Here is a 22,711-nt window from a genome sequence, read left to right as displayed (position 1 = left end):
TGTGAAAATATCGTTTTTGTTCGCTTACATTTATACACCATTTTGTGCTAACTACATGAACACCATGTATATTACTGTCATATTTTTACGCTTTTTTAAAATTATCGATTCTATTTTTACCATTTTCTTTAACATTCCAAATAATTGTCCAGCAACAAGTGATGAGACTAAATTAAATTTTTTTTCTTGAACTATACTTCTTATTCTTTATACCACATCGTCATGTATCCAATCATTAATAAAGTATAAAGTTCAATCATTAATACAGTTTCAGGTAACTACTAGAAAACAATAATGAAGTACATTTAAATGATTTGATAACACAAAGAAGTTGACTAAAGCCTCGTATAAATGAAACATCACTTTAGAATGGGTCAGATACTGCATGTGGTTTCTTTACTGTTCAAGAACAGACTATCTTTGCTATGGTTATTAAGTTATAGCGCAGTTTAATAACCACTCTACATTCAGTCAAAGTCTTATATCAAGTGTTTTATCATCTGTATGAAGGGCCTTGTGAAAGTGAATGTGCTAAACCACAGCCACCTCTGGCTAAACTGTTTATAGAACTGAGTAGTTACCTTTTTATTACCTAGTAACTTCGCTACTCTCTCTTGATGACTAAAATGTTAATTTTTCAATACATAATTGTTTAAACTTTATTGACCAATTTAATTTTTATATTCAAATAAGATACATTTTCATTAGTAAAAAATGCTTCAAAGCAAGATACAAACGTAATATCACTGGGAAACGTTAAATATTTGAGCAAACGACAGACTTCCAGCGCAGTGAGTGCATACGTTCCATTAGTGTGTTTACTGTGTAACATAATTACCTTATGTCATCGGCATAAACAAACATGGTTTTATACATTCCACACTGAGAATAACGTCATATGTTCAATGTTTTAATGTAATAAAATTAACAATCAGTATTCATTTTTCAGGAAACTTTTGTATATTCGTAAAACGTATTAAGATAATAAAATGTTGTGAAGATATTTTAATGTATATATACACAAATAAAATTGTTATTTTAATGTGTGTTTTTGGAGAAGTACTTATTATTGTTATGAACTATTACCAATTATAATGTAGAAAGGTAATCATTTTAGTATAGCCAACCTAATTTCATTGAATTTTGCTTTCTAGTCACATTTAAATTCTATGAACTACATACATGTATGGCCTGACACACTGATAATAATAACAATGAAATACATTAGTTATCCACAGACTAGTGGGTGGCGCATAAAGAACGCATGGATTTGAGTTGAGTGGTGAGAGTAATAAGAGCGTCCGTGGAGGGACAGGGCCTGGTTGTTTTGTAGGTTAGGGCGTCCAGTTTTAGTAGCAATGGTGCAATCGACCTGGCGCATCGCGTTTTTGCTGTAGAAAATTTATTCAAAAATAATGAATCTGATATAACTGTTCAATGGCTTCTCCGTGCACAGTTCAAAACAAAACCCGATCGCAACACAATACTCTGTTGGGTAGCTTCTTTTCGCACAACTGAATCAGTTATGAAGCAGAAGTGGTTTGGTCGTCCTTGCACGGCGCGAACTCCACAAAATAAGGGTGTCTGTTATTCAAAGCCCTCGCCGCTACACTAGGCGATGCGCTCCAACTGTGTGCTTGTCTTGACGCTCCTTGCAGGGCAACCTGAAAGATGAGTTAAAATTTCATCCTTACAAAGTTATGATCGTACAGAAGGTTTATGAACGTGATTACGAAAAATGGAAACTGTTTTGAGAGAATGGTTGATGTTCTTGCCACTGATGGCGTTTTGTTTATGATGTTAATGATGGAGCGCAGTTTCATTTGGATAGTTATGTCAATAAGCAAAACTGGCGCTATTTAGCAGCAGAAGAACCAAAAGAATCGCATGAAAAACCACTGCATGATTTTGAAACTTAACGTTTGGTGTAACTTTCGAAGATGGGAATTCTTGGGCCTTACCGTGCATTTTTGAGGACTTGCGGAACATTGAACTTTGTGCAGAAAAGCCGTTGAACAGTTTTAACAGATTTAATTACTTTTGAATAAATGTTCTACCGCAAAAATGTGATGTACCACGGACCACTGCACCATTGCTACTAAAACTGGACACCCTAAGCTACAAAACAACCAGGCCCTGTCCCTCCACGGACGCTCTTATTGCTCTCACCACTCAACTCAAATCCATGCGTTCTTTATGCGCCACCCAGTATATTATTGTGGCTTCATTCTATGGTCCTCAACATAATATGCATCTAATTTATTATTATTAACGTTGATGACCTTCGAATCAAGTTCCAAGAAGACATCTATTAGTCTGATTATGACTCCAATGCGAGTCAAAACTAGTTTCCATTCCGCTACGACCCACATCGCATAGCTTTAGGTATTTAGACAAATTTATAGCATTAAAAACTATTTTATTAAAATTGGTTATTATGATTAAAACGGAATTTTTTTCTTTGACTAGATAATTATACTTCTCACTGTAGTTGTTTAAAAAATAAGGCTAGTAGTAAAAAATAAAAGTTAATAGCTTGTAACAAAAAACTAACGATTTTGTAATACTTCAGAGAGCTAGCCCCTAGACAAAATTATGTAAACAACTTTTTTTTTATCGCAATCTTACTTAAAAGTATATGAGATGATGTTAGTGTCAGTAGTATTTTAAACTTTTATTTGTTCCAGGGTAAAGTATGAGCCCAGGGCTGGGCGCACCCGAGGCTCTATGGGTGTGGGCTGTGACAGCTGCTGTCATGATGACGTCATCGTCAGGACGTCGAGGCGTAGAAGAATCGTCACCTCCTCTCAACTTCACCTTCACACGACCATCCTACCACGTCACCATCCCCGAGAACTCCGTGGCCAAGACCTACGCGACGGCCGACGAGAAGATGGGCGTCGTCCTACCTGCCCGTGGCGAAGTTCACTTTAAAATTGTCTCAGGTGACTCAGACAAAATCTTTAAAGCGGAGGAACGAGCCATGGGAAACTTTTTGTTTCTTCTAATAAGGACTAGAACCGGCAATAGTGTGGTGTTGAACCGCGAAAGAAAAGACAGTTTTGTACTTCACGTCAAAGCAATTCTGACGTTAAGTGATCGCACTGTTGAAAACAACACAATTATTAACCTACACGTAAGTGATAGAAATGATTTGAGGCCTTTGTTTTATCAGACGTCATATCAAGTAGCAGTAGCTGAAGACGCGCATGTACATAGTAGTATAATTCAAATTCGAGCCGACGACCCTGATTTGGGAATAGGTGGGGAAGTCTACTATAGGATGCGAGAACACAGTAGTAATTTTGTAATTCATCCTATAACGGGTGTCGTGACGTTAACGAGACGACTCAGGTATACTGAGAGGAGGTCATATGACGTCACAGTACTTGCTCAAGACCGAGGTGACGCTGCAACTACCAACCCTCCGAGTGCGGCAAAACTGACTGTAACGGTCAAACCGGTCAACCTTCACGACCCTGAAATCTTCGTAAAACATTTTCAAGAAGTAAACCAATCGTCGGACATGAACGTTTATGCTGTAGTAACCGTTGTAGATAAAGACGAAAGAAGAAACGGTGAAATAGAAGGAGTTGAGATAGTCGATGGAGACAACAATGGTCATTTCCGAATCAAACGAGTCCATAGCCCGAACAATAATACGTTTGAGTACAACATAGTTAGCTACAAAATATTAATTAGAGAGAGATATAGTAAACAATACAACCTAACGTTAAGAGCAGTTGATAAAGGCACGCCACCACGAAAATCTTACCTGTCAGTAATTGTAAGGGTAGAACCAATTTTCCAAAAGAATCCCATTTTTGAAAAGGAGATTTTTGAAATAAATATAGCGGAAAGCGCTCCTGTAAACTCTCCCATAATAAGGTTAAAAATGTCTGAAAGTGACCAAGTATATCACGAAGAAGTACAGTTTGAGATAGTAGGAGGCAATGAAGAGAAGGTGTTTAAAATAAATCCTCAAACGGGTATGCTTTATACAACTACTGAATTAGATGCCGAGGACAAAAACCTATACATTCTGACAGTTTCTGCTTTAGAACAAGGTAAATCGGGTTTTAGCCTGCAGTCGTCTGCTAAAGTTAAAATCAATATTGTCGACATAAACGATAATGACCCCATTTTCGAAGTTCCAGTCATGAATGTCTCAGTAACTGAGAATGAACCACCAGGAACTGTAATAGCTAAAGTTGTGGCTAAAGATAGAGATTCAGGAGAGAATGGATACATCTCTTACAGCATTGCAAACTTAAATTCTGTTCCTTTTGAAATAGACCATTTTACAGGTGTCATTAGAACTATTGAAACTTTGGATTATGAAACTATGAGACGAGAGTCTCTGTTGTACGTAAGGGCGTCAGATTGGGGTTTACCGTTTAGAAGACAGACGGAGATGGAACTCAGGATCAAGCTACGTGATATCAATGACAACAAGCCACAATTTGAACGGGTCAATTGTTCCGGATCGTTGTCCCGATACTCGCCCATCGGGTCGGAAGTGATGTCGTTAACTGCAATTGATTTCGACTCTGGCAATATTATCAGCTATAGAATTGTTTCAAAGAACACAGAGGGTTGTTTCAATTTGGATTTAACGTCAGGAATTCTTTCTCTCGCCTGTGATTTAAGAAATGAAAACTTTACCGAAAAGACTTTAAACATTACTGCCACAGATGGCGTTCATTACTCTGATATAAATAGAATAATCATAAAAATCGTAAACGATATCCACACTCGAAGACGTAATTTTGATAGCGACAATTTCGTTTGCACGGAGACGGGAGCTGCAAAACAATTAAAAGATATTTTAGCAATAGCCACTAAGAATAATGCCGTTAAATCTCCTGACCACAGGGATATTTCGGTGATGCCCAAAAGATACGGTGAAAACATTCACGCTCCTGAAATACTAAACATGCCAGCTACCGTTCAGGTCAACGAGTCTGTGCCACTAGGGAGTAAAATAATAAAAATACAAGCAAAGGATAGAGATTTGGGTTACAACGGAAAGTTGGTTTACGGAGTCATATCTGGTGACAAAGATTCCCTATTCCGGCTCGACCCAGAAAACGGGATATTAAAAACTATCGGTCATTTAGATTACGAAAAAGACACCGAATACACGCTAAACGTAGTTGTTTTTGACCTTGGAAAACCTCAAAAATCCTCGACAAGCTATCTTACAATAATAGTTTTGGACAACAACGACAATCCACCCAGATTTCAACAACCCATGGCCAGTACAAAAATATCAGAAAATATTTCAAACGGAACAGCTATTTTTAAGGCTATAGCAATTGACCAAGATACTGCAGAAAACTCTCAGATAGTCTACTCTCTGGCTACTGAAACGGATACTTTCGTCATTCACCCGACAACTGGAGTACTCTATATCAACACTCCTCCTGATCGTGAAGTGCGCGACTGTTACGAAATTAAGATACGGGCCTCCGATCGTGGAAACGATAAAGAGTCAAGGATGGCTTTACACGCAGAGTCTATACTGCTCGTTCACGTAGACGATGTGAACGATAACGCGCCTTTGTTTGTTAAGCCATCGCTAACAGTGAAGGTGAAAGAGGATATGCCAGTAGGTAGTTCGGTCGCCGTGCTAGAGGCTAGTGATGTAGATCTAGGGGTTAACGGTGAAGTAGTATACTCCATTAGAGGGAACCACAGTTTCGCGGTGGAACCTCTCAGTGGGGCGCTGAGACTGAAGTATCCCTTGGACTACGAGGAGCGGCACGTGCATCTGGTGAATGTGACGGCTTGTGACCGAGTGACGCCCTCGCTGTGTACAGACGCTGTAGTCACTGTGCGAGTGGTGGATGTGGACGAGAATGTACACGCGCCTGTGTTTGAGCACTGGGCGGTGAGTGCTGAGGTGGCGGAGAACCTACCTCCAGGGGCGCTGGTCACCGTGGTCAAGGCGACTGACGACGATCCTCCAGGCGAGGATTCCAGGATCAGCTACCACATCGGTGGAGGTGACGGCGTCGGCTACTTCTCTATTGACGATGATGGTGAGTTGAAACTATTAATTATGCATACAGTTTCACAATAGTTATCTCAGGCTTTAGTCAGCAGCCGTAGAATAATATAAATTAATTATGTTTCAAGAGTGTATTAAAATTGTTTATGATAAGACCCAAATACATTATCGGATTTATAAATAATAAGTAGGAGAAAAAACTGTTTATTTTTTATTATGTGGATATTTTCTTCCCCAAGTCTCTGAATTTGGTCTCTGAATTTCAAAGTAAAATTTGACGAAGATGAACTGTAAACGAGTTGGATCAATATATTTTTTGTGCAATCTGTGAAACTAAATTATAGTCAGAAAGATATTCCAGCCAGAAAGATTTATGAGTAGTATTTTTATTCCGAGTTTCAAAAGATGCAGTTATACAATTTGTTCGCTTTTTCAATATTCATTGAAATATAGTTTACTCATCTTTGGTGAATGAAAAAATTTAAATACATTCCGAGAGAGTTCCAAGTTTTTTTATACTGTACAAACCCCTCCGTTCTTTTAACTAGTCAACAATTTTTTTGACACCACTTAACATACATTTTCTAAAACCCATGTGATAAGATTTTAAAAATTATTCACGTGATTTACACAATTTTTTTGTGAATTCATACTTTTTGAATAAAGAAAAACTCCCTTTTCTCTATAGTCTTAATGAACCAACTATATAACTGCAATAACACATATATTTCTTGCAATATAAATATAGTAATTTTAATCACCCATGACGTTCTGTATGATCAAATAATATAAAATAGTTTTAACATTACTTTTATACGAGACGTATTAATCCAAGGAGTGTAGAATACAAGGTTTCAACCATCTTACACATCTTTGGTTAGAATAAAGTTTAAGCGCATAAAATATAAAGAGAACAGCGTACGTTGTCTTCTAGTTCAGTGATGTGGATGATATATTTATGTTTTAAAGAGATGGATATTCCGCAACCTCATAAAATACGATCGTAGATTACAAAGAGTGCAGAGCATACAACATCACGTCCGCCATTGAAGAGCTTATGAAAAATTCCACCACCGAGTCTACTTTCACCTGTTTTTACTTCAATGGCAGCATTAGGCGTTTCTTTGTAACACTCCCTTTACTCGGTCGATTGCTCTTATTTTAAAAGATTTTCGACTTTATGAGACGACATTTGTAATTTTATTTCTCATAACCTAAATGGTTTGGTAAGCATAAAATTCATCTCTTTAAGAATTATTTTGTATTTAATAAGATTAATGATATCACACAAGTAAAGTAAAATCCAAATAATCCTAAATGACAGAGGAGCATGACTGAAAACGTGTAAGCGGGAGTTAAATACATGCAGAATATATGAATAGCCCTTTTTAGTGATGTGGGACCTTAGTCACATTTTTTACTTCCTCTTATGGGTTGGAGGAGCATGTTTTAAAACGTATAACTAGAAGGATGGAAGGAATATGGATACAGAATAACTAAATACGTTATTTCTTGAAAAAAGCCTGTATGATTTTTTTCTGGATAATTTGTTGGACGTTCCAGATCGCATAAATGGAGGCATTTACGCGAATTAATATAATTCAAATGTAATCAGGGGGCTTCAGTTCAGTAAAATAATAATTTATGAACAACCGAATCGTTATCTTACAATGCATTTTTATTTTTATTTTTTCAGCAATAGCCTTTGAATCTAAAAAAAGATTGTTATACCGTACATATGATAATCGATTTTATTCTAAAAGTTTTAAGCACGTATTTAGTGAATTTGTTTAAATGGTTTCGTTAGTAATTAGTAGAGAGTGAAACATGGAAGGAATACAATTTCCGATTCCACTAATCAATTCTTTGTTTGAAGTTCATTTTTGGTGATGGTGAGTTAATTTTGTTCAAAGGTTTATTGCGGACATTTTCCATCAAGATGGTAAAAAACAATACACAATGTTTCGGGATCTGGAATCTGATCTTAACTAACACACTACAACTAAAAATACACAAACTACCAACCTAAGTTGGAATACACTACAGAGAGTAGCGAAATCAAGTCATTTCTTTCTATTAAAACTGACCAAATTCTCGGGATAGAGGAATCAGTCTCTAATTAATGCATTTTCAACATGAACTATATTTGAATTACGTTTTGAATGGATAAAATAACCAATAGAATTTGACAAATAGTATCCAGACATCAGGAGATGAAACTAGGCCATAGAATTGTTTATCGACCTCTTGGAAGAAACAATTGAGTAATCCAATCTATTTGGTGGGGTCTTTTTTACGATTACTGTTACTGATCCGAAATAGCTTTTATTGACCCAGGAGATTGTTGTAGACATTGCAAAAGAATCCTTCCGCTGCAAACAAATGTCATAACAAATTGCTTTACTAATAAAATACATGGATTCATACAGATTCTAAAAATTGTATCAATAAGTTTTCTTGTCCAAGGACGCTAGGCTCGATACCGGGATTGTTTTCACATTACTTCAGGCTAGGGGTTGCGGAATTATCACTTGAATAACATCCATTGGTGATTTGGCGGGATTTGAACCCGGGGCCGAAATACCGCACTCTACCACTAGATCAGTTAAAGTATTGTGTAATAGCTGAATATAACTTCACATATAAACAAAAAGCTAAACCTTCCTTGCTCACTAAAGATTGGTTTAGAGTTATAACCTATACATAACAAGCATCTAAAAATGGGTTATAACCCATGCAGCATACAAAGGAGCATTTAACTTTTGTTGTTTCCGACAGACGGTTTCACCATACTAGAGCGAAAGAATATTCATTTTTTATGCCGGATACATTTTACTGTATTTTGTAATGACTATAAACGTATGATATTACCGAATATCTGTCCCACTTATTAATATGTCGGTTTAATAATAATGTTTATTTATAAAATTCCTGTCATGTTCTTTTGGTACAATCTTTATCTTCTGATTTTGATTAGTTAAAAAAAAGAGAAACAATTATACTGTATAACAATTATCTGTAGTATAGAGTTATAAATAGCTAATAAATATAAATATTTCGTTAAATACATACTTGTGCACTAACGAGACAAATTTAGCAATCTCATCGGGGTCAAGTAAGAAACTTTAAGCTTTATTTACTTGTAGCCTTACAATTACCATATAAATAGTGTGTATGTTTATTTTCCCTTCATAGGGAAATTTAAAATTTACAACAATATTTCGTGCAAATTAAATATAAATAAATCTGTACATACGCAGGTACAAATTCTTGAAATTCAAGACTGTGAGTAATCGGTCTGTACTTTGAGTAATACAAGACGAAGGGACGGAACAGGCTCTTGTATACAGACGCTTTTAACTTTAGCTGCTGGATACTTAGAGACACTTGACTCCCCTAACGAGTCTCGGGCGTAAGTGGCGACATCACAGGCCATTCTATAATTATACACCCAATAATATTTTCGTCAATCTACGTTACATTATTTTACCTACTACCGTTTTTAAAATATCCGTTTCAGTCAGTTCTTAGAATTGAACAGATTCAGATTACAGCATTGTTTACTTTCATAACAGCAGAGTTTTACTCATAAAAACACGGCTACCGGACCAATGAGGTCCAAGGATTATAGTCCAGTCAATGAATGATCCAAAAGTAGGTGTAGAGTGCGTGAGCAGGTAACTAAGCGATTCCTTCAGAAACTTGTTCAGGGGGCTTAGGGTGTTAACATACCAAAAGTCCTGACTCCTAGGTGGTGAGCCAGTGGGTGGAGGGGGGAAAAAGGGGGGGAAAAAGGTACGCATTTTGGGTTTTTTGATTATATCTCGAAAACTATCAACTTTTTGTATACTATAGTAAATTATAAAATTGAAGAAGATTAAATTTTCTACAAGAAAAGTATATAATGTGTTTATTTTGGTTCAACAGATTACGAGTTATAACTTATTTAATAGATATCTTATTAAAATACTCCTTCCATAAGAAATACATGTAAATTAGTATGCGAAATGGGGCGAATCCTATCCGCCCAAAGGAAATATAACTGATATTCTAGAAATATTGACAAAATTTCCAGTAATTTGACACTTTAATTATGAAATTTTGTTAAAAATTAAAGCGAGGGTGAGCGTTTAAAAATGGGATGATTTAAGGATTTTTTTATATTTCCAATAAAAAAACACCAAAACTCGAAATTTTGTTACCTCGCCCTCGCCTTAATTTTGGATCAATTTTAATGATTAAAGTGTCAAATTACTGGAAATTTTGTCAAGATTTCCAGAATATCATTTATATTTCATTTGGGCGGATAGGATTCGCCCCATTTCGCATACTCATTTACATGTATTTCTTATGGAAGAAGATTTTAATAAGATATCAATTAAATAAGTTATAACTCGTAATCTGTTGAACCAAAATAAACACATTATATACTTTTCTTGTAGAAAATTTAATCTTCTTCAATTTTATAATTTACTATACTATACAAAAAGTTGATAGTTTTCGAGATATAGTCAAAAAACCCAAAATGCATACCTTTTCCCCCCTTTTTTCCCCCTCCACCCCCTGGCTCACCACCTAGGAGTCAGGACTTTTGGTATGTTAACACCCTAAGCCCCCTGAACAAGTTTCTGAAGGAATCGCTTAGTTACCTGCTCACGCACTCTACACCTCATTCCTTGACTGGACTATTAAGAGAGAGAAGAAGTAAAATTGTAATGATTCTAACTTCAACTAATCAGCTGTTCAGGCCAATTTAATTGTTGAGTGGAGCAATTTAATTAGTGCAATTTAATTAGTGTTTGGTACAATGTTTCGTTTCATCTGTCAGTGGCAATGAGAGGTTATAAACGTAAACATAACCTCCCTTAGAAGTTAACCTCTCTTAGAAGTTATGATTAGTGATTTTTAGTAATTAAAACACTGTCGTAGGTAAGGTAATGTACGCAACTCGCAAAAATAGTGTCGTACCTAAAATTTTTTACTCGTGTCGTTAACACTATCTTTAACTCAATCATTATGCCAAACTGGGTAGTTGGCACAACCTCTTAACTGCTCGTTAATATGTATGGTTATTATTTCACTCATGTTTTTCCTCTGCGTTGAGGAAACCTGCCACACAAATTCTAACGATATAATATCTATGATTTACTAATTGTTTAATAATTCGAAAAAATGCATACATATTTTCAAAATGACTTTTGTAAAGTCGTTTCATCAAACTGTACAAACAAGTTGTGGCACTTTTATCAACAGCTTTACTGTAATGGAAAAGTGGCGGTTGTTATCTCTCTTGCGAACAGCCAACGGCGTGAGTGTTCTCTTGAGGCTGATTCTGCGTTATTGGAGATAGTTCAAAAGAGATCCTTCGTCATTTATGCCGACATTTATAATTAAAGTTAAAAAGTATGTATTTTATATTTTAAATAAATAATCAAAATAACTTCTGTCAATAGTAATACAGGGTGGTCATAAATTATTGAACACATTTTAAGATTATATAAACAAATAACCAAGTAACTTAGAAACATGGGAATTGTTTCATTGAATAGCAAATTTAAAACAGTTTTATACAGTAACTGCAAAACAATAATTATATAATAACAGTAACTGTAAAATGTGGTTATAACAGGTTTGCAAAAATAATTCAAACAGTGAGTGTAAGTTATGTTTTTTTTTTCAATGACTTGTGTTGTGGAATAGTCAGCATGGATAGCATGACATAGTTAGCATGGCAAAACCAACAAATGGATCTTTTTAAACCAACTGTGTATGACATTTTGGTGAATCAAACCTTAAACAGACTTAAGTAACAAAATTACTAGTGTGCAATAAAAAGCAAAGTCTTTGGTTTCATGAAAGCAAATCTGTAATAACATTTCAAAGAAGGCTTCGTTTAGGGTATGGCCGTAATTTTCCGTGTAACAATCTATAAAACGGTGGTACAGACAGTTCGGACGACTGGGAAGTGTCCAACATATAGTCTAAAGGGTCCTCAACTCTGAAGAACATAACTTACAATTAACAGTTTATGTGATTTTTACAGTCTTTTTATAACTACTTTTCATAATTGCTGACATTTTTAAAATTAATTGTTTGCAGTTACTATATAAAACTGTTTAAAATTTGCTATTTAATGAAACAATTCCCACGTGTCTATGTTGCTTGGTTATTTATTTATTTTATCTTAAAATGTGTACAATAATTTATGACCACCCTGTGTAACTTATTCACAAAGCAAAATGGTTTCTAACTTATTTATTAAATTCTATAGCTTGAGGTGGGAGTATTTTATCGCGTAAATAAGTAGTTAAAATGTAAATACATTAAATATATTAAAATTAAAGTAACTAAAATTAAAGTTACCATAAAAACGTGTACAAACGGAGCTGAGTTCAGAGTTTAAACTTTCTATCTGATATGGAAGTTGAATGTGTAATACAAGAAAAGTTTATTGACATTAATTGCAGTAACTAAGTCAAAAACTATATGAGAGGGGAAACTTGGCAGTTTTGTTCACCTGTGTAATGCCTTTTATAATTTTCATTGTCTAATAAAACAAACACTTTAGATGAAAGAACGTGTTTTATACTGTAGTATACTAAATATATTTATTCTGTTCCACATTAATGTTATATAAACTGTACATCTTGGATACAAGTACGTTTAGCGTTCGCAAGAATGAATATTGTCTTTATTGACGTGTGTTCGAAATGTATGTTTCTTGTATTCTTAGGTAAACGTTGGATAGGTTATATCATTTGCTTAGCAAGTAAACTAACATTAGGTTATGTGCACCTGGTTGTTCCAATCGTACAAAATAATAATCTATTATTGATTTATAATAGGTGTGATTCGCACTACATCTACGTTGGATGCGGAATCAGAGAACAACTTTTGGCTGACAGTGTTTGCTCAAGACCATGGCCTTGTTCCTTTAAGAAATCGTTTAGAGGTGAGGAAAATAATTATTTTCACCACACTATGATGTTTTTAGCAGTTACATCCCTAGAGCCGCAAAATCAGCTGCCCGCTTACTTTCTTAAAATACATGAATGCATATAAAATACACAATCAGTATCCATAGCATTGCAATAGAATTGTTTTATTATCACCACTGCCTAGCAACTATTATTAATTTTTCTGATTCCTCAAATTATTTCTTCACATAAACTTAAAGTTGTAGTCGTGTTGAATATCAGCGTGCATTATTATTGTGGTAATTGATGAAAATGCCTGACTTTTGTTATTTGTCATAGTCATACCATAGAATAAATAAACACCAGTCATACTACGGATGATGTGAATGTTTATTTACTGTCAGCTGTCTGTTTTGGTGTCCAAATTTGTTTCATGACTTGTAAACATTGATGAGAAATACATTTGCTTGTTTTATAGTTTAAATTCGTTTTTCTTCGTAGTTATACTTAGCTTATCCCTAAACACCTCCACTTGGGAGAGTAATTCAAGAGCTATAGGGTATAGTGTGGTAAAAAATAGCGTTCGTAAAACGGACCGAAATGGTTTTGTAGCTCTCGATCGGTTAAAAACCAACTCGAGCCGGGAAAACCTCATTTTCGGCCCTAGGTACGAAAGATACTATTGCTGTGCACTGCATTCAAAGAAATTTAACCGTGCAAACAATCGTTATACTTTTTTCTAATATTATTACCAGTTTTAGGGAGTAGCTCAAATATTAGCTTCTTAAATTCTAAAGATTAAAAAATTCTACAGTAGTAGAACGTTGAAGGAGTTATTTTTGTAATGTGCAGGTGTCTGTAACCAACGTGAACGACAACGTACCTCTGACGGTAGAGCCAGTGTACTACCCTCACGTGATAGAACACTCTGTACTGGAAAGGTTGATTGTTGGATTGTGCAGGTGTACGTGTCTGTGACCAACGTGAACGACAACGTACCTCTGACTGTAGAGCCAGTGTACTACCCTCACGTGGTAGAACACTCTCCAGCTCACACTGCAGTACTACAACTTACAGCGGAGGACGCCGACCTAGACCCTGATCTAACATCTACTCTTACCTTTAACATTACCGCGGGAAATGGAGAGGGATTCTTTGAAATTGACTACCAAACTGGTAACGCAATTTTGCATTTAAAGGTTTTGCTATGTATGGTTTTTAATTTTAGCTGTCACCATTTAATTTTAAATTTGCTATCTTTTCAATATCATTGGTATTTTGAAAGTAGTTTTGTTCTATAAAGTTATAGCCATTGAACATATGCAAATTTTTATTTTAAAATTTTAGTTGAAATATGTTTAAAGGCGCACAGTGTCATTATTGATTATTGGGACCAGCCCTAGCGTTACGTTGCTTAAGAAACATCTGTTAAGAAAATAATAATTCGTTTAAATTCTCTGAGAAGATAAATAAATTTAGAGGCATTAATTCACAGTAATATTTCAAGAAAGAGGCAATAAATTTTAAAATGTCCTCCAGTTTTTTTAAAATAATGTTTTATAATATCGTAAAATAACAAATTGATGTATTCCAACAAATCATTTCACTAAAACCACGGCTGTCATTGGAAAAGCTAATCCTCTATAGATTTGCACAGTTGTAAAGTAATTTTTGAAACACCGTACGTAGAGTAATGGCTCCAAGCTTACTGAGTGTAGGATTACGCTGTGAATTAGTTTTGTTATAGAAAGAGGGACGTAATTACGTTTTGGCTGATGAATGAACTGTGCAACAATTAATTGACAACTTAGAGGTTTAATGAACGATTCTAAATAGATAAACCCAGCAACTCTTTTATAAAAACATTGTTTTATCAACATTTTTTTTTCATTTACATTGCTCATCATTTGTAGCACATAAAAAGATGAATTTTCCTCCCTAATACGATGCTAAGGAATTATAATCAAGTCAATCCAGGGGTTTCAGAAAAAATTTACCATCAGGCTGGGTTTTTTCCATCAACTTCTGCCATGTAGACAAGTATCTAGCAAAATGTCTACACCCCTACCGCCCTTGACTTTCCCCTACAGTCCTACAAAGATTTTAATGGTGGATAAATGCAGTACTTTACAAATTTGCTTATATTTCAGTAACTTTATTCGAGATAGACCTTACTTGATGTTTTTATATTAAAATTACGGTCTAAAAACTATTTATCTAGGTTTTATGTTTATTTTACTAGTTTATTAGTTATTTTCATGTTTCATAAAAAATAACACTATTTTCCATTGTATTCACATCAAATCATTTTCTCGTTTTTCTGCCCTGTGAATAAAATAACTGATACAGTTACTGTTGTAGTAATGTTAGTGCTAGAGTAATAGAAAATCATCTTTGCTATAATCACTCATTTATCTTTTTCATTTCACTTAGAATCTTTTATTTTTAAACCAGAAAATTTTATAAAGCCAGTGAAATTTGATACCAGAGTTATTAAAGTTAATTACTAACGAACTAAAAAAAAATACAAAAAATAAAAATCGGATGAAAACATGGAACTCCAAAGAAAGAGACTTATGATAAACCATATGTTATTAAAACTTTGCAGACCTAGGTTGTTCGAATCATCAATACTTTCTTCTCTTGGATTGAACCTGGCCTAGCAATATGCCTCTAAAAACATAATAGACATTTGTCATTCACTCGAAGTCTCGAACTCTTACCATGAAACCGAGATGTATTTACAATCATTATTAAAGGTAGGCCAACCTTTCTTTTTTTCCAGTTCATTTTTGAAAACATAGACATTAATTGAGAACCCTAGATGGAAAGTACATTTTTTCATGCCCTCGGTGGGATTGATATAACACAAGAAACTGCAGTTTTTAGTAGTTTAAGAGTGCCATGCAATAGTGCTTTCATGTTTCTGCTGTCACAATATCAAGAGAGCTCTTCAGAGCTCACCTGGATAGGATGCCTTATATCTATATTCACTTAAAATTAATATAACGTATTTTTCTAAAAAAAAAGTTGTTTTGTTCTCCTATAACAGTTGTGAAAACTATTATTAATTTTAGTAAGGTAATAAATAGAAAGAATAACAAACAAATAAGTACAGCTGAGATGGAAGGTTCCCTCTAGAAAGAAATTACTATATTAAAGATCAATTTATGAGATAATGGATAGTTTTGCGTAAGGTTTCTCGTCTTGATGAAAATTTTAAGTATATGGTTTATGGGGGTGTGACTTTTAGTTTTCTCGAAAGTTCATAGGTACTTTGGGATTTAGATATAGATTAGGGACTTTATGTTTTAGTAATTAATATTATATAATTTTGTTGCAAGGTTTGCTGTCCACGACCAGAAACAAAATTGACCGTGAATATCAAGCGGAGCATGACTTGGAGGTAATATTAGAATACAATTTTTAAGGTATATTTTTACTTAACCAAAGTTTAGAAGACTGAGACTAACAGTTTGAAATATCAATAACAACAATTTTAACAAAGTAAGCAATTTATTTTATGTTTTACAACCTTGATTTTAATTTGCAGATCACAGTTAGTGACAATGGGGAGCCTCCACTGTGGTCAACTACAAGAGTTGTTGTTATTGTTGACGACATCAACGATCACGCGCCGCAGTTTGAGCAGTCCTTCTATCACGTGATAGTTCCTCAAACACCGAGACTTCATCGCGATCGGGACAAGCATAACACAGTTCAGGTAGGAGAAGAATATCAGTGTTAAGTAGTATCACTAGTACTTGATAACACTTGGTACCTCCAAGATCGGGACAAGCATAACACAGTTCAGGTAGGAGAAGAATATCAGTGTTAAGTAGTAACACTTGTACTTGATAACACTTGGTACCTCCAAGACCGGGACAAACTTAACACACTTCAGGTAGGAGAAGAATATCAGTGTTAAGTAGTATCAATAGTACTTGATAACACTTGGTACCTCCAAGACCGGGACAAACTTAACACACTTCAGGTAGGAGAAGAATATCAGTGTTAAGTAGTAACACTTGTACTTGATAACACTTGGTACCTCCAAGACCGGGACAAACTTAACACACTTCAGGTAGGAGAAGAATATCAGTGTTAAGTAGTAACACTAGTACTTGATAACACTTGGTACCTCCAAGACCGGGACAAACTTAACACACTTCAGGTAGGATAGGAATATCAGTATTAAGTAGTACCACTAGTACTTGATAACACTTGGTGTCCAAGACCGGGACAAACTTAACACACTTCAGGTAGGAGAAGAATATCAGTGTTAAGTAGTAACACTTGTACTTGATAACACTTGGTACCTCCAAGACCGGGACAAACTTCATATTTCACTTCAGGTAGGAGAAGAATATCAGTGTTAAGTAGTACCACTAGTAATGGATATGTTGCACTTGTTACCTCCAAAACCGGGAAAAACTTCATATTTCACTTCAGGTAGGAGAGGAATATCAGTGTTAAGTAGTAACGGTAGTATGAGTTATGTTACACTTGGTACCTCCATAGAGGTTTATAAACGTTTTTAAATTTACAAATCAAACCATATCGATTATAAATCGACGTACCGACTAAACTGTGGATAGTATTCGTGTTTAAATATCACAATAAAATGTGTTGACACGAGCTAACTCATTGATAAAAATCAAACGGAGTGTTTTGTTGTCAACTCATTGAATCAAAAACATATTTAATCGTGACTTACATAATTAATCTGGTGAAAAATTACAGATAGAAGATAACGGTGGTGCCGAGAATGGTGACTCGCCATGGGACTCTCTTCACAAGGCTGCGACTGGCGAACCGTTAATAAGGGTGAGATTGAGTGGAAATTCAATTATTGCTAGTTATTGATATTTATTTATAGGTTCTACGTCGTTCTCAATGACTTATTCTATTTCTTACAGTTACAAGCCACTAATACAAGAATCAATGTACGTATTTTGGTAAGCAATAATACTGTAGATATCTTAATTATATTATAAATAAAACACGATACTTTTTAACTGAAGATCTGTGTTATTTTTTTTTATTTGATTAGTCGTGAATATAAATTAATACTAACATAATTTTTGTTCACTATTCGTAATCTCGTTTGTCTACATTTTTATATATTGGTGGCCCATTGATGAACAAAAAAATCCCTTTACTTAATTGAAAGCACAAAGATAGCCACAATAAGTGTGGTTACACAAAATCTTAACGTTGTTCTTGGGAGAAAAGAATAAAATAAAATAAAGTCTCCATTTAGTTAGTGGCTAGCTACATGTGCCTATAAAAGTACTTTAATCCAAGAGAACTGTTCTCTTATGTGTGGTTTTAGGTTCTGGCGACAGATAAAGACTCTGGTAGTAACGCCGATATCGAGTACAGTATCAAGACCGGGCGTGGCAAGGGGCGGTTCCACATTCACCCTGAGATGGGAGTCATCTATTCCCACAAACCTTTCTCTGTGGGACAGGAGTTCGAGTTGATGGTATGGCTTTGTCCTACAACTCTTTATCTGTATTTATATTGATCCGCTTATGATTCACTACTTTTCAATGTTCAGTAGGGTCAAGATTATTGAATCATATTAAGTTGTTTTAAGTCTTGATGGAGCTTTTAAAATTTAACTAGTTTTCCCACTCTTTGTATTTATTCTAGAAGATTCCTACTTTTTTGTGGTCCCAGTTTCATTAATTGAAGCTCTTGACTTGAAGCCCTTGGGTCCTCTATTTCTAGAAGATAATTGAATAATTTCTTCCCCTTTTTCCTCCTTGTAGCCTAAGCACATTTCAAAACCAGATAGCTCCGTCCTCATTCAATTCCTTAAAACCCTTCAAGTATTCAATTTATGTACCCTCGCTAAACGAATTATATTTTATTTATTATGTTTCCTTATAAATCAATATTCCTCCTTATATATTAATTTTTCAAGGAATCCCCACTGTTTTGCCTTCTGCCACTCGCTTAAGAACATTTATTACTGTAGCCACAAACCTTTCTATATAGTTAAAAATTACTAACCACTGACCTATATTTCAACACACTGCTTATTGCGTTTGCCAATTGTTTTACTCTTGCACCTACAGGTGAGGGCGACTGACCACGGGTTCCCCAACAAGAGCTCGACTGCTCGTATCGTGGTCCAAGTGGTTGGAACCTCCGAGGCCAAAGGCGCTCCTTTCGTCGCACAGAAGACTCAGAGAGTGGAGGTGACTGAGTCAGACCCTGTAGGTTTTCTAGTGGCTCTCATACAAGCTACACAAGACGCCGACTACTTGTGGTTTAAAATTCTGGGTTAGTTCTCTAAGATAAATATTATTTATGTATCCGTTTGTAGGGGTTTTAAACAAATTAAAAATAATATTAATGGAGGCCGAAGTAATGTTGAACATTTTTTGAAGTAAATTGTGTTGAAGTTTATTTGTTTAAATTAGTTTAGTTTCTTATTTGAACTGTTTTTGTTTTTGTATTTTGAATATTTCTCGTATTTTCTTTTTAAAATTTGTTTGTAATTTGATCTTTTTGTTAATTGTTTGATATAAAAAGATATTCTAAAACCAGTTATGTACTGATGATGCTGGATTAATAAGTACATAAGAACCCTTCTATGAGTGAGTACCTTGAAAAATTTAACATTTCTTATTATTGAGCTATGAGCATATGGTATTGAATGTATATTTATTAATAGGAATTACACATCCCAAGTTTAACCGTGTTATGTCAACAAATTATATTGAAGTATTTAACGTACAACATCCAGAATTATTTTTAATTTATTGTTACATAAGTCGTAAAACTTCAGTATTTCTATAATCAACAAGGCAGGCTAACACGGTAGGCGTAGTTTATCAGGGGTTGTAGGTCGAGGTCGTAGTGAGGCAGGGTAGCGGGTGGTAAAGGTCACCACATACATCACCGCCCGCTCTACAGTCAAAGCTACCACCGACAGTGTCAAACAGTTCCCAGCTTATCGAATTGTAGTTAGAAAACATCGATAGCTTACAGAACGTTTCGCTGTTTTAACAAACATCACATCAAGTATAATTATTTTCAGGGTTAATTATATCGCAAGAAGTAATACTTGTTGTCATATCAAATCAAATCTTGTCAACCAAACTAATGAGTAGATTTTGTATGCATGTACCAGTCGTTATGCCACTAAAAGAAATTACACTCATAATGTTATAAATTTTACTTTTTCATGAAAATGGTAGACTTTTTAATAGCCCAAATACTGCACGATAAGATGATGTTTTTTGGTACTACAGTTGCCAAGTTTTGTTATAATTTTTATCGAATAAGTTTTAAGAACCTTACAAATAATAAAACTACAATATGTATAATTTGATACATTACAGATGGAAATCCCAGAGGAGAGTTCGTGATGGGAGGAGATCCAGGGAGTCTCCTATTGGCCAAACAACTAGACTGTGAGACTCAGGCAGAGTATAATTTGACTGTAGCGGTGACCAACGGCGTACATTCCGTCCTTGCCCAGGTTGGCCTGTACATTTAACTGCATATTTAGCTTACGTGTCTTAACGTGTGTATACATATGTTTGAAGATTCTTGAATTTCAAAATCTAAGTTCTATGTACAGTATACCGTTTTCCAGTCCTAGAGATGCTTTCCTTGACCTTCCCCGTACCCCACGCCTCTCTGCCTGGCCTACATCATCGTTCTAAATTTGTTCCGACACTCCCATTACCCTACGTCTCCATCTCTCTCCTACCTCACCCCACTAAGCCCTTCCTTGTCTACCTTATGACACCTTCCAGCCGTCATGAATCTTTTCCAACACTCCATGTACGTTGAATTCCCTTAACACAAACGCTGATCAAAATCCTTCCCGTATTTTCTCACTTACCCTGTGTCGCGTCCACTAACCTACATAGCCACCCTGAACCCTCCCCATCATTTCGATGATTTGTTAATGTTTCCCCATTTTTTCCAGGTGATAGTAAACGTGTTGGACATAAACGAGCACCGGCCGGAGTTCCCCCAGGTGGAGCTGTGGGCTGTGGTGTCGGAGGCGGCGTCTGTGGGCTCTGTGGTGACTGTGGTACAAGGCAGTGACGCGGATCGTGGTGGATCTGTGGTATACGAGCTACACAACGCTCAGAGTCCAGCAACACTCACAATCTTTGCTCTGGAACACGAGACTGGGCGACTAATACTCACCGGACCTCTGGACAGGTCAGTTGCAGACACGAGTGACAGAGACAAGAATTATAAATACAGTTTTACATGCAATGATAATGATATGATTAATCGGAGTGTATATTTCACCTGACTATGGACTTTACTAGTCCATCTCCTATTTTACAACACCCATTCCTATTTTAAAGCTGTCGTCAGTAACTATGAATGTAGTCGAATTGAACCACCAACTCGTACTGGGACGGGTGGCGTCGTCCTGTAATCCAGCTATTAGGAGGTTACGAATTGTGGATATTTATAGGCATGCACTGTGGATGCGATACTCCCTGGTGTGGATTAACGTCAGCACGAGTGAGTACTATGACTATCCGCAGTACTAACCTGAAAATTAGACTAAATTCGTATATATCATGGCAAAAATGTGGTTCGGATTCCACTATAAACTGTAGGTCCCTTAGTTGCCATTAGCTGTACGGGCTATTAATTAACAGCTGTTTCTAAGGAATAAGTCGGCCTTAGTCACTAACAAGACTACAAGATCGCGCCACTCATCCTACACTCATCTCCATTCATACTTGGCTTAAAATACCTACTTTGTATGGTCGCCATTTCATTAAAAGTATAAAAGTATTAAGTACTTTCTGGTTCAATTAACAAATTTATTTTAAATAAACAAAATTTTACAGTTGTTCTATTTTAGAAGTTTAGAGCGCTTTCCATTAAAAGGGTTTGTGATTCTTTCCATTATCAGAATGACTGGCGAGGTGTAAAATCCTATAGACTAAAATACCTATAGGTATGTGTAACCTTATAGATCCTTAAATTACTACTTGCTTTTACACAGAGATGCAAATGTAATGCTATTTTCGCCACACTACTTTGTTTTAATGGACTTTCCACGCATGAATTTAGTCTGGAAAACTGCTGTTTGCCGCCTGCTTTAATCAAACAGGGGTTCATTGTGTACTACTGTATACGGTAATGATTTTTTACTGGACATTAACTGTATATATGGCAAAGAGTGGCCATAAACAAAAAGCTAAAACCTCTTAGAAGTTATAAGTAGGGATCGTTGATACTCAATAAATCTTGTCGTGTAAGTATTAACTACCGTTACAATGATTTTTCTTAATCCTCGTCGGAAGTATGTGGGCTTACAGTATTTAGTTTTTTTATTTTATAAACTAGTAGTTTGAGACCCTGTAGAAGATAACTTCTCCCTTTAGGTCTATAAAGGTTTCCACAAAAAATATATTCTCGTATTGTGACTCAAACACTCAAATCGATTTATTAAATGAATGTATTGGAATTTCGTAATACTCTCTAGCCACTATGATTTTAATTGCATTATAATATTTTACTTGGAATGAAATCAACGCTCTTACAAGATGTGTTTTGTTGGTAACGGAATCCACATTTCTTGCTTCACCCAATTAACTTTTAGCGTTTACATAGTAATTTAATGGAGTTATCTTTGGTGTTAATTAAACGGATTGTGTTAATCGTATGATCAAATGTTATGAAAATTGTCATTTAAGTAAACTATGAAAGATGTTTGTGTTTGATTTGGTGATTGTATTTGTCCAATACGAAAACCTATTAACTAAGAGATGTTTTCTAA

General features: G+C 35.3%; 1 protein-coding gene across 1 annotated transcript in view; it reads left to right on the top strand.

The window, feature by feature from the left end:
- The window catches only part of LOC128984484 (fat-like cadherin-related tumor suppressor homolog), a 97,253-nt gene that overhangs the window by 16,446 nt on the left and 58,096 nt on the right, over window positions 1-22,711 (top strand). Inside the window, exons 2-11 of the mRNA XM_054403812.1 lie at window positions 2,688-6,044; window positions 12,859-12,965; window positions 13,893-14,106; window positions 16,275-16,336; window positions 16,484-16,654; window positions 17,674-17,757; window positions 18,266-18,418; window positions 19,017-19,224; window positions 20,289-20,428; window positions 20,885-21,126. Of these exons, the coding sequence (XP_054259787.1) occupies window positions 2,696-6,044; window positions 12,859-12,965; window positions 13,893-14,106; window positions 16,275-16,336; window positions 16,484-16,654; window positions 17,674-17,757; window positions 18,266-18,418; window positions 19,017-19,224; window positions 20,289-20,428; window positions 20,885-21,126 (4,730 nt within the window). The 5' untranslated portion in view covers window positions 2,688-2,695. The remainder of the gene's footprint in view (window positions 1-2,687; window positions 6,045-12,858; window positions 12,966-13,892; window positions 14,107-16,274; window positions 16,337-16,483; window positions 16,655-17,673; window positions 17,758-18,265; window positions 18,419-19,016; window positions 19,225-20,288; window positions 20,429-20,884; window positions 21,127-22,711) is intronic.

This window comes from Macrosteles quadrilineatus, unplaced genomic scaffold (assembly GCF_028750875.1).
Source record: "Macrosteles quadrilineatus isolate MER2022 unplaced genomic scaffold, UCM_ALF_1.0 Scaffold_2__2_contigs__length_208266976, whole genome shotgun sequence".
In the NCBI taxonomy this organism is placed as follows: Eukaryota; Metazoa; Arthropoda; class Insecta; order Hemiptera; family Cicadellidae; genus Macrosteles; species Macrosteles quadrilineatus.
The sequence above is the reverse complement of the archived record's forward strand: the minus strand, read 5'-3'. Positions and strand labels throughout refer to the sequence as shown.